This window comes from Panthera onca, chromosome A2 (genome assembly GCF_046562875.1).
Source record: "Panthera onca isolate mPanOnc1 chromosome A2, mPanOnc1 haplotype 2, whole genome shotgun sequence".
NCBI lineage: Eukaryota > Metazoa > Chordata > Mammalia > Carnivora > Felidae > Panthera > Panthera onca.
Genome location: NC_138340.1, coordinates 7,736,670 through 7,745,607, shown reverse-complemented (window position 1 = coordinate 7,745,607; position 8,938 = coordinate 7,736,670). Strand labels below are relative to the sequence as shown.

The 8,938-nt window shown below is 59.6% G+C and overlaps 1 protein-coding gene across 1 annotated transcript; it reads left to right on the top strand.

Annotated features, from left to right (window-relative positions):
* Positions 1 to 398: 398 nt before the first annotated feature.
* Positions 399 to 8,732, top strand: S1PR2 (sphingosine-1-phosphate receptor 2). The gene is made up of 2 exons (XM_060630191.3): positions 399 to 1,452; positions 6,231 to 8,732. The coding sequence occupies exon 2, from the start codon at positions 6,273 to 6,275 to the stop codon at positions 7,329 to 7,331; it is 1,059 nt and encodes a 352-aa protein (XP_060486174.1). The 5' UTR covers positions 399 to 1,452; positions 6,231 to 6,272; the 3' UTR covers positions 7,332 to 8,732.
* The last annotated feature ends 206 nt before the right edge of the window (positions 8,733 to 8,938 follow it).

Genomic DNA, 8,938 nt, shown 5'->3' with positions numbered 1-8,938 from the left:
CACTCTCTCTCTCTTTCTCAGACATAAACATTAAAAAAATTGTTCTCTATTAAAAAAAAAAAAAAAAAGTCTGGGGCACCTGGGTGGCGCAGTCGGTTAAGCGTCCGACTTCAGCCAGGTCACGATCTCGCGGTCCGTGAGTTCGAGCCCCGCGTCAGGCTCTGGGCTGATGGCTCGGAGCCTGGAGCCTGTTTCCGATTCTGTGTCTCCCTCTCTCTCTGCCCCTCCCCCGTTCATGCTCTGTCTCTCTCTGTCCCAAAAATAAATTAAAAAAAAAAAAAAAAGTCTGTCGCTTAACTGACTCAGCCACCCAGGCACCCCTATAGCAGTCAATTATTATTGGCATTGGACACATGTGCACATTAAAAAAAAAATCAAAAGGTACGAGAGAGTTCATAGAATGAAAGCAGCCTCCTTCCCGTGCCCTGTCCCTATCTTTCACTTCCTCTCCCAGGAAATTCACCAGTTTCTTCTGCCTGAAATATTCTGGATATTCTGAGCACAGGTTGTGGAACATCAGCTCCAGGGAGTATTGTCTGGTTTGTCCCTGATACACCTCCAGCCTTTTAGAACAGTATCTGGCACATACCAACCGAATGCTTAATGTTATCTGGTAAATAAACATATAGGAAGGTTATATACACATTTTCACAAATAGTAGCCTCCTAAAAGGCTGTCTCTTGCACCTGAACATAAGCTCCATGAAGGCGAGCACTGTGATGAATCTGGGCCCGCCTCCCTGGTTGACCACAGCAAGGGCAGAGGTAGGGTAGATAGGCTGGTGGGTGCTCTGAGTTTTCTAGGAGTCTTATCTGAATTCTGAGGTCTTATCAAGGCAAAACTAATCCTGTCTTTGCGGCAGGGCGTGGCACATAGTAGGAACTTGACCATTTGTTGTGGGAACTCAGAGTAGGCGCATAATGCCTATTTGCTGCATGGACACAAAGGTGCTTCCCTAGCTCCTTGTTGCGTAAAGGGGATCTCATGCTCTCCTCCAATTCCAAGGTCCCAAGGAACGGGCCAAGAGTATATCTGCAATCAAAGAGTTGTTTCAGGTTGAAGCCACCTGGCCGGGAGAGACGTGACATCACGGAGTCGTGTGACGTCATACGCCGGCAGGTTCTCACGAGTGGGGGCTGGGAGGGGCAGGGCGAGAGGTGGGGGAGGCGAACAAAGGGACCCCGCGCGCCTCCCCCGCCGTCCCCAGCGCGCGCCCGGGCCCGACCGATCACATCTGGAATTCATTTAGCCGCCGCCGGAAAGGGGAGGAGAGGAGGGCGGGGCGAGTGGGGGGCCGAGGCGGTGTCTCTCCCGCCCCCCTCCGTCCCAGGTCCCCAGCCCCGGGACGCGGCCCCAGCCCGGCAGGCAGCCCCAGCCCCTGCCGATGCCGTCCCGGGGACGCAGACGCCGAAGCCCCTCCGGCCAGAGCAGGGACCCGGCCTGCCCAGCCAGGTGAGTGCGGGGCGAGGGGAAAGCAGAAAAGACGGGGCCCGGGGCCCGGGAGTCGCAGGGTCGGAGCTGGGGGGGGGGGGGGGGGCAGGCGAGGGGTTGGGGGCGCACCCGGGCGCGCACGCGCCGCCCGTGCTCCTGCTGCACGGAGGGAGTGGTCACTGTGAACCTTCTCCACGACTCCGGGCCGCCCCTACAGCCTCCGCCGCGAACCCCCAGACTGAGCTCCCCGCCTTCCTCAGCGGCAGGAAGTTGGCGCCGAACAGAAGGCGGAATCCGAGCGCTTTCGGCCGGACCCTGGGAGGCAGAACCGAGGGGTTCGGGGAGTGCGTATGGGGGGAGGGGGGAGGGCCCTCCTCCTGGCTGACTCCGGCCGGGCGAGAGCGAAAGGTGCAACGCGCCGGCGAGCCTCCAAGCCGAGGGGCGGAGTCCCCAGGGAGGGCAGTCTGCCCCACCGCCTGCAGGTCGGCCTCGGTGCCTCAGTTTCCCCGAGTAGTCCGTCTTCTTCAGTCCCCCCGCGGGGGCGTGGCTTTGTTCTGGAAGGAATGGGAACGTGACTGCGTGGCTCCGGCGCCTCATCTTTCTCCTGGGGCCCAGGGACGGGGCGACGGTGCGAACGCGCGTGGCGCGGACCCCGCGTGGTCCCGGGCCCAGCAGATTGTCGGAACCTCGCCCCCTCCTCCGGCACGAGTTGACTCACCCGGGGATTTCCATACCCTCCCCGACTCTGCCCTAGGCAGAGACAACAGGCGCCACGCGCTGAGCCCACGGTCCCCCCGCGTTGGCGCGACGGCGGTTCGGTAGTTGCCGTGTGGCTGCAGCTGGGGTCACCCCTCCTCCCCGCGCCTAAGCCCTCCGGGAATACCGAGACGAAGCTCCTTGGGGAGTGGGGGGGAGAGGCGTTCCCCACCCCCACGGGAGATGTAGGGATTCCTCGCGTGTGGCTGTCGCGGGAGAGGAGGCGCGGCCCCGGCGGGAGCGAGTGTAGATACCGCGCATTCCACCGCCAGATAAGGAGGCCAGACTGCAGCCCGAGGGCGGGGGCGGGTCCTGTCGCTGTCTCCACGGAGACGCGCTGGGCTTCGCCTAGTCTGGGGGCTGCCAGCGACCAGAGGCGTCTCCAGCCTTTGCTGTTGTTTGAGACTCAGCTGAGTTTAGGTGCCTCTACCCTCAGGGGCCCACGGGGCTTTGTTCATTTGTTCATCCATCCATCCATTCATTCATCCATCCATCCATCCTTCTGTATGGCACGTTTCCTGAGCACCTTCTGGATGCCAAGCATCATGCCACAGAGGCTGAAAACGGACTTGGTCGCTGGCCTCCAACACTCGTGCTCTACCGTGCAAGCCAGACAGAAAACAAGAGATACAATAATAATATCCGAAAATGGCAAGTTGTGTGAAGATAAGGCAAGATGCTGCAATAGAAAGGCCCTGGGGAAAGTGGCTATAGTAGACTGACGTCTGAGCCGTCCCCCGCCCCCCCCCCGCCCCCCCCCCCCCACTGCCAGTGACCTTGAAACTGAAACCTGAAAGAGGAGACAGTCATTCAAGGATTTGCGGGGATGGCACCCAGGAGGCCACTGTGGTTGGAGTTGGGTGGCCCTGCCGGAGAGTGGGAGGAGGCTAGATGGACAGGGGCCAGGCCATTTTGGGCAATGGGGAGCCATAGAAGAATATGGAAGTTGGGAGTGACACCCTGTACTGGCATTGTAAATTAGATAGCTCCCCCTGGCTGCTGCATGGAGAATGGCAGTGTAGGGTGGGCCTGACTGCAGAAGGGAAACCAAAAGAAAAGGTGGGGGCTCTGCCCCAGGGCAAGTGGCATGGGATCAGTGAGTGACAGTAGAACTGTAAGCTGCCTCCGTGGAACTTGGAGGAGGGACTCCTGGAAGCCGCTGAGGCTTCCTCTCTGTCTTTCCTCTTTTCTAATCTCCCCCTGAACAGTCTTGGTCTGTCTTCCCTTCCCTCCAAACTCTGTCACTTGTCCCTCTCATTCCATTTCAGGCCTGGCCATTCCCAGGTTCTGAGCCCAGCGATCCCCTACTGAGCCTCTGGGAGGAAGTTAGGGCTGCCTTGGAGAAGGTGAGCAGGAGACAGGCCCTGTATTTAGCCAGCCGGGTCTGGGAGCCAGACACAGGGAGGGGAAACAGCCAAGGCCTGTATCTGCCTAGGGCTGACTCTCCTGTCAGTCCCAACCTCCAGGCTCTGCTTCCTCTTTCTGGAAAGCATGGACCTGCTTTAAGCTCTCTCTGTCTTCAGCAAAGTCCTAGTGGGGAAGATGAGAAGAGGAAGGCAGTGTGAGCCTCAGTTTCCCCTTCTCTGACTAGAGGAGCTACCCCTCCTTCTGAGGATGCCCTGATAGTCTCCTGGGGCTGCAGACAGTGAGTGTGCAGACTGCCAATCTTCCCCCCAGGGAAGAAGACAGACTTTTTGGTCAGTCTCTGGGATATGAGGAGTGAACCCAATTCTCAATTCTCCAGGAAGCATCCATAAATCTTCCTCTTGGCTGCCAGAGAGGGCTGGTGGCCCCATGTGTGGGAGGGGTGGAGGGGGTGGCCATGGGACACACCCTGGGCTTCTTGCCCACCCGCAAGGGTGTTTCCCAGGCCTGCAACGGGCCCTTGATTCTCAATCACGAACCCCAGGAGGGGCCCAGTAGGCCAGGGCAGCCTGGGGGCGTCTGGTTGTCGTGACCCTGCGGTCAGGCCGCTGTTCACAGGCTCCCCAGAGACATGTCCACAGCCTTAACTCTGTCCTCTGAAAGAAGCCGTTGGCCAGTGAAGGACTGCTCACTGGCGCTTCCCTTAGGGCGCCCCCAACTGGGCCAATCAAATGCCGAGGACGGGAAGCTCTGGCCAATTGGCGAATCGCTCAATGCCCTGGGATTGAAAACAAGCCAATCAGGGCGCCGGCTGTTTCTGCCCCGAAGGTCGGTCCAGTAAGGCCGAGGCCAGGGCCAAGTTAGCTCCCGGCCGGCTGCAGCCTGCATCGGGCAGAGGGCATCGCGGCGCCCAGGGCCCGGTCCGTCAGGGGAACAAGGGGCCTCTGTGTGGCGATCTGGGCGGGGCGGCAGTCTCCGGGGATGCGCACAAGCCCTTCTCTGTTTCCAAACTAGGACGGATGCCCCTTTACCCAGGGGGAGCAGCTGCCTCTGTCAGGCCCGGGGCCAGGACGCCTCCTCCGAGGACTGAGATGGCTGAGTGACCCCGGAAGCCCCCCATAGTTCCCAGGCTCACTAGGAACCGGCCTAACCAGCCTTGTTCTGGAACGGTACTCCTGGAGCGCACGTGGTCCTTGCCCGGCATGTTTCCAGGGACCCAGGGCGGGCTCTTCCTGCGCCCTCCCCCATCAGCTAAAGGCTGGAGCTTCTTCCTGGCTCCCCTCCTTAAAGACAGACACAGCACCAGCTCCTCAGAGACACCCCCCCCCCCCCGCCCCCACCGCCAGCAAGCTGGGAGGAGGCCATGATGTTGGCTTCTCATCCTCTGCCCACGCTTCTTCCCGCCCCCTCCCCCCATGGATCAGTTTTCTTTGAGAAGGGGGTGACTCAGGCTTTCATGGAAATAAATGCCGGTCCCCCCTTCCCCTGAGCCCCCTCCCCGCAGGGCTGCACGCCCCCTCCTCGGCTCACATGACTTGAGCGTTGCAGCAGCTGCCTGGTCCTCCCAGCCAGGACCTCCCAGACTGGTCTCCTGTGGCTCCCCCATCCCATCACCCCCTCCCAGCCTTTCCCACACCGGATGTGACTGGGGAGTGAGGACTCCACCCTGTTTGTTCCAGGGGCCTCACATCTGGATTTCATCCTGGCTGGGGATGGGGGTGTGTGCCAGTGCCCTGCTTACCCTGCTGGGACCCTCTGCAGGGCAGGGCTAGATGGTGCTGATGAGAACAGGATGTTGGGAGTCTGGCCTGTAGCTCAGTCTCCATCCCCTCCTAAAAGATTGGATGGAGGGCACCTAAGGGAGCTAATATATTAGCTAATATTTATTGAGTGCTTGCTATGTGCTAGGGGTGCTTCATGTACCATTCGACAGGATTTTCCCATTACCCCTATGAAGTGGGCTTTCTTCTCTCCATTGCACAGATGAGGACGTTGGGGCTGAGAGGCCGGGCATTCGGTGACTTGCCCAAGGTCCCACAGCAGGTCGGGTGGAGTGCGGTTCAACCCTGGATTGCCTCCAAGGTCTTTGTCCTTGAAGTTGCCATGACCTCTGAGATGCTTAAACCTCAGGCCGACCTGGTGTCTCCCCAAGACCTTATCTTGGGAGCACCCATGGCCTCAAGGCTCAGACCCAGCCTGAAATCCAGGGCAGTGGGTGGTAATGAGCAGGGGACGGTGCTATTAGCGAGCATCTTGCTGACCCAGGTTGGCAGGCAGCATGAAGCCCCAGGCTCTAGTGTATTCTGGAAAGGAGACAAGCCCTCCCAGCTCTGCCCAAGGCTCACTTTCCGGGTGGGTGAGCGTGGGTTCTGGAAGTTCACTTTGTATTTGGGGGACTTTCTGCTCTTTTTGGAAGACAGTGCAGCCTAGAAGTTATAGAGGCTTTGGAGTGGGTCTCCGGCTCTGCCGCTTGGAGACTTACTAGCTTTGAGACTTACGGGAAGTGAATTGACCTCTCTGGGTTTCCCACTGGTAAAGCAGGGACGATGGTAATCCTGACTTCATACGGCCACTCGGTGAGAAGTGAGGAAGCTGGGACTCACACCGCGTCCACCTGGAGTCAGAGCCCAGGGAGCGGCCACAACACTGACCTGTCTGTTGGTCTTTTCCCTCTGCAGCTCTGACAGCCCCATGGCCCTGGCTGGCCACTGAGCCCCACCATGGGCAGCCTGTACTCAGAGTACCTAAGCCCCAGCAAGGTCCTGGAACACTATAATTACACCAAGGAGACGCTGGACACTCAGGAGACGACCTCCCGCTGGGTGGCGTTGGCCATCATCGTCCTCATCTGCTTCACCATCGTGGTGGAGAACCTGATGGTGCTCATTGCTGTCGCTCGCAACAGCAAGTTCCACTCGGCCATGTACCTGTTCCTGGGCAACCTAGCCGCCTCGGACCTGCTGACAGGTGTGGCCTTTGTAGCCAATACCTTGCTCTCGGGCCCCGTCACGCTGGGGCTGACCCCTTTGGAGTGGTTTGCCCGAGAGGGCTCCGCCTTCATCACGCTTTCCGCCTCCGTCTTCAGCCTCCTGGCCATCGCCATCGAGCGGCACGTGGCCATCGCCAAGGTCAAGCTCTACGGCAGCGACAAGAGCTGCCGCATGCTGCTGCTCATCGTGGCCTCGTGGCTCATCTCGCTTGTTCTCGGAGGCCTGCCCATCCTGGGCTGGAACTGCCTGGGCCATCTCGAGGCCTGTTCCACCGTGCTGCCGCTTTATACCAAGCACTACGTGCTCTGCGTGGTGACCATCTTCTCCGTCATCTTACTGGCCATCGTCGCTCTGTACGTCCGCATCTACTGCGTGGTCCGTTCCAGCCACGTCGACGTGACCGGCCCACAGACGCTGGCCCTGCTCAAGACGGTCACCATCGTGCTGGGTGTCTTCATCGTCTGCTGGCTGCCTGCCTTTAGCATCCTGCTCCTGGACTATGCCTGTCCCGTCCGGTCCTGCCCCGTCCTCTACAAGGCCCACTACTTCTTTGCCTTTGCCACCCTGAACTCGCTGCTCAACCCCGTCATCTACACGTGGCGCAGCCGGGACCTGCGGCGGGAGGTACTGCGGCCGCTGCAGTGCTGCCGGCGGGCGGCGGGCGTTCAAGGGCGGCGGGGCGGGACCCCGGGCCATCGCCTCCTGCCTCTCCGCAGCTCCAGCTCGCTAGAGAGGGGCACACACATGCCCACGTCGCCCACGTTTCTGGAGGGCAACACGATGGTCTGAGGGGCAAAGTGGGCCACGAGGCCATGGCAGAGGGCTCCGTGGAGAGACCCCGGGTGACCTTGGACAGAGACGTGGGGTTGCCAGGCAAGATGCCCCCGCTCCACAGACCTGGGTGGTATTGAAAATACTTCACGCCAGGGCTGGCCGGCTGAGACACCAGCCAGTCGGATGGCAGAGCTGCAGGGTCAGAGGCTAGTGCAGTAACTGGTGTGGCCCCTTCAGAACTGGATCGTGGGGAGGACTGGGGGACCTGGAAGGGGCCTGGGTGAGAGCAGGCAAGCACTCAGGGGGAGCTCAGGGCAGGAGCCCCTTATAACCCCTTACAAGGGATTTCAACATTTCATGACCATCTGACCCTCTGCCCTGTACAGGGCTCCCCTCTCCGAACCTAGCCCCCTTGTCACCTCCTGGCAACCTTAGGCCACTTCCCCCAGAACCATTGCCCCCAGGGGCCGGAGGCCTCCTCCTTGACCATCCTGGGTGGCCCCGGCTGACAGTTAAAAGCCCAAATCCACAGCTTCCCCAAATGTCACCAGCTGCCACTTTGGCCTCTTCTTCTTTTCTTCCTCTCTCTCTCCATGACATGCTGGGAAACCATAGGGTGGAGAGGGGGGGCTGGATGCCGTTCTCAGACCTCATCGGCCAATTGCACTATTTGGGGCACAGAGGAATCACCAAGGGCTGGAAAAAACTGGTCTGGGGGAGCTGAGGAGGGCTTTGGGCCTCCTGGTGGGAAAGGGTGGAACTTGAGAAAGTTCTAGGGGAACTGTTTGCACAGGATCCCCCCCCCCCCCCAAAAAAAAAAAAAAGAAAAGAAAAAACAACCACCCAGAGCTACTCCCACCTCCAGCCCAGCGGAGGTACTGGATCTCCTGGGGCGGGGCAACCTTGAACCCACTGTGCCTCCTTTCGAGTTGTCTCTTACGGAGGAGCACGGGGGTGGGCATGCCGAGGACATTTGTGGGATGCTCTCCCCTCACCTGCCCCAGAAGGACTTTACTAAATTCCATGGATAGATGGAAGGGACATCGCGGTACAAATGTATATTTATGTGTGTCTGTGTGCGTGTGTGGTATCTGTGACCCGCTCTCCCCACCATGTTCCCCCCGAATGGATGCTCTTGTCGTCTCGTGTCTGTTTTGAAGCTGCCAAAGAGGGATCTGGCCCTGCCCAGACCCCTTTGTAATTAATGGCTCATCTCCCCACTTGAGAGCTGGGGTACAGCTCTCCTCGGGGAAGGAAACCTCACGCCTCAAAGTGATTTCTCGTGAACACAAAGGCTGGGGAGGGGGTCTCGGGGGGCAAGGAGCCAGTTGGGGGCTTGTCTCCCCTCGTACAGCTCCCCAGATGCCCCCCATGCCTGAGATCCAGGCCCAGGCCAATAAACGGTTCAATCTCTCATTCTGGTGGTGGTTGTCTTTTTAGGGCTAAGGCGGCACCCCACTAGCACCCTGTGGCTGGAGGGGGGATGGGATGGGGGGGGGTGGCTGCCATCCAGGCCACTCCTACTTTGCCGGCTTTCCTATTCTGTGCCCCAACCCCTAACCCCACCCAAGCCAGGATTACAGTGGCTTCCGGTAAATGCTGACCTTTCCCTAAGGCATCTG

Excerpts from the sequence above, each read along its gene's own strand:
- S1PR2 (XM_060630191.3), top strand. The coding sequence starts at position 6,273 with ATGGGCAGCCTGTACTCAGAGTACCTAAGCCCCAGCAAGGTCCTGGAA.